We start from the raw sequence: 1,380 nt of genomic DNA on the forward strand, positions 1-1,380 counted from the left end.
TCCTGCTGTCCTGTGCAGAAGCTGATGAAAATGATATGTTTAACTATGTTGATTTTGTGGAAAGATTCCATGAACCAGCCAAAGACATTGGATTTAATGTAGCGGTGTTGCTAACCAACCTTTCAGAGCACATGCCTAATGATTCCCGCCTGCAGAGTTTACTTGAACCTGCGGAAAGTGTTCTTAATTACTTTGAACCATACCTTGGCCGTATTGAAATAATGGGCGGAGCCAAGAAAATAGAAAGAGTTTACTTTGAAATCAGTGAATCCAGTAGAATGCAGTGGGAGAAGCCGCAGGTGAAGGAATCCAAGAGGCAGTTCATATTTGATGTGGTAAATGAAGGTGGAGAGCAAGAAAAAATGGAACTCTTCGTGAATTTCTGTGAAGACACGATCTTTGAAATGCAGTTAGCATCGCAGATCTCTGAAACAGATTCATCTGAGAGGCCTGAGGAAGAGGAAGAGCCAGAGCCTTGTTACGTGGTGGATATTGGAGATGATGAGGAAGAAGAAAAGTCCCTGGAATCTGCTTCAGCTTTTTCAATGGCCTGTGTGGCAGTGAAGAAGAGTGTTGCAAACTTTTTTAAAATGGTCACTGTGAAGAACCTAAGGAAACAATACAGGAAAGTGAGGAAGATGACAGTGAAAGAGATGGTGAAAGTGTTTTTCTCCTTTTTCTGGATCCTTTTTGTAGGGACGTTTCAACTGTTCTTTTCGATAGTGTGGAGTATTTTCCAGATTCTTTGGAGCACTGTATTTGGAGGTGGCTTGGTTGAAGGAGCCAAAAACATTAAAGTTACTAAAATATTAGGGGACATGCCTGACCCAACACAGTTTGGAATCCATGACGATGTTATGGATGCGGAAAAAACGGAAGGCGCAGAGCATGGCATCAGAGCTGAACTTGTTCAGTTTGTGAAGGGTGAAAATGTAGAAACTGACATAATTTCGGAAATTTTTGGCATTCCTACAAGGAAAGAAGGCGGCTCAAAACATGGTCATGAGGCTGGACTTGGAGATATTGCAGAAATCCTTGGGACTGATATCCAGACGTCTTTGGAAAACACAGTTCGTAAGAAAAAAGGATTACAGGTATGTTACAGCAATTTTGTATTTCTTTGCAGAAAAAAAATAATAATACCAATCTATTAGTTAATTTTCCATTAGTAACTGAATTATTTGCTGATTAAGAAACATTCTAAATGAGAACACACTTTATAATCTGTATGGTTTTAAAACCAAAGAGAGTTCACATGGCAGAAGAATTCAGCCCATTCTTAGATTTCACTGCAGCAAATTGTTGTTATTGTTCATTTGAACTTTATTCAAACCAAAAATTGTTAGCAGGTTTATTGCCTAGATCAAACTATATTTTTAT

At 38.8% G+C, this 1,380-nt stretch overlaps 1 protein-coding gene across 1 annotated transcript in view; it reads left to right on the forward strand.

Moving 5' to 3' along the window:
* Positions 1-1,094, forward strand: part of RYR3 (ryanodine receptor 3) — a gene marked incomplete at both ends in the record, with an annotated part of 117,924 nt that extends 116,830 nt beyond the window's left edge. The window contains one exon of the mRNA XM_010139358.1: positions 1-1,094. This exon is cut by the window's left edge and continues 19 nt beyond it. Coding sequence (XP_010137660.1) covers positions 1-1,094 — 1,094 coding nt within the window.
* Positions 1,095-1,380: the final 286 nt, after the last annotated feature.

This window comes from Buceros rhinoceros, unplaced genomic scaffold, assembly GCF_000710305.1.
Source record: "Buceros rhinoceros silvestris isolate BGI_N320 unplaced genomic scaffold, ASM71030v1 scaffold15077, whole genome shotgun sequence".
Taxonomy (NCBI): Eukaryota; Metazoa; Chordata; class Aves; order Bucerotiformes; family Bucerotidae; genus Buceros; species Buceros rhinoceros.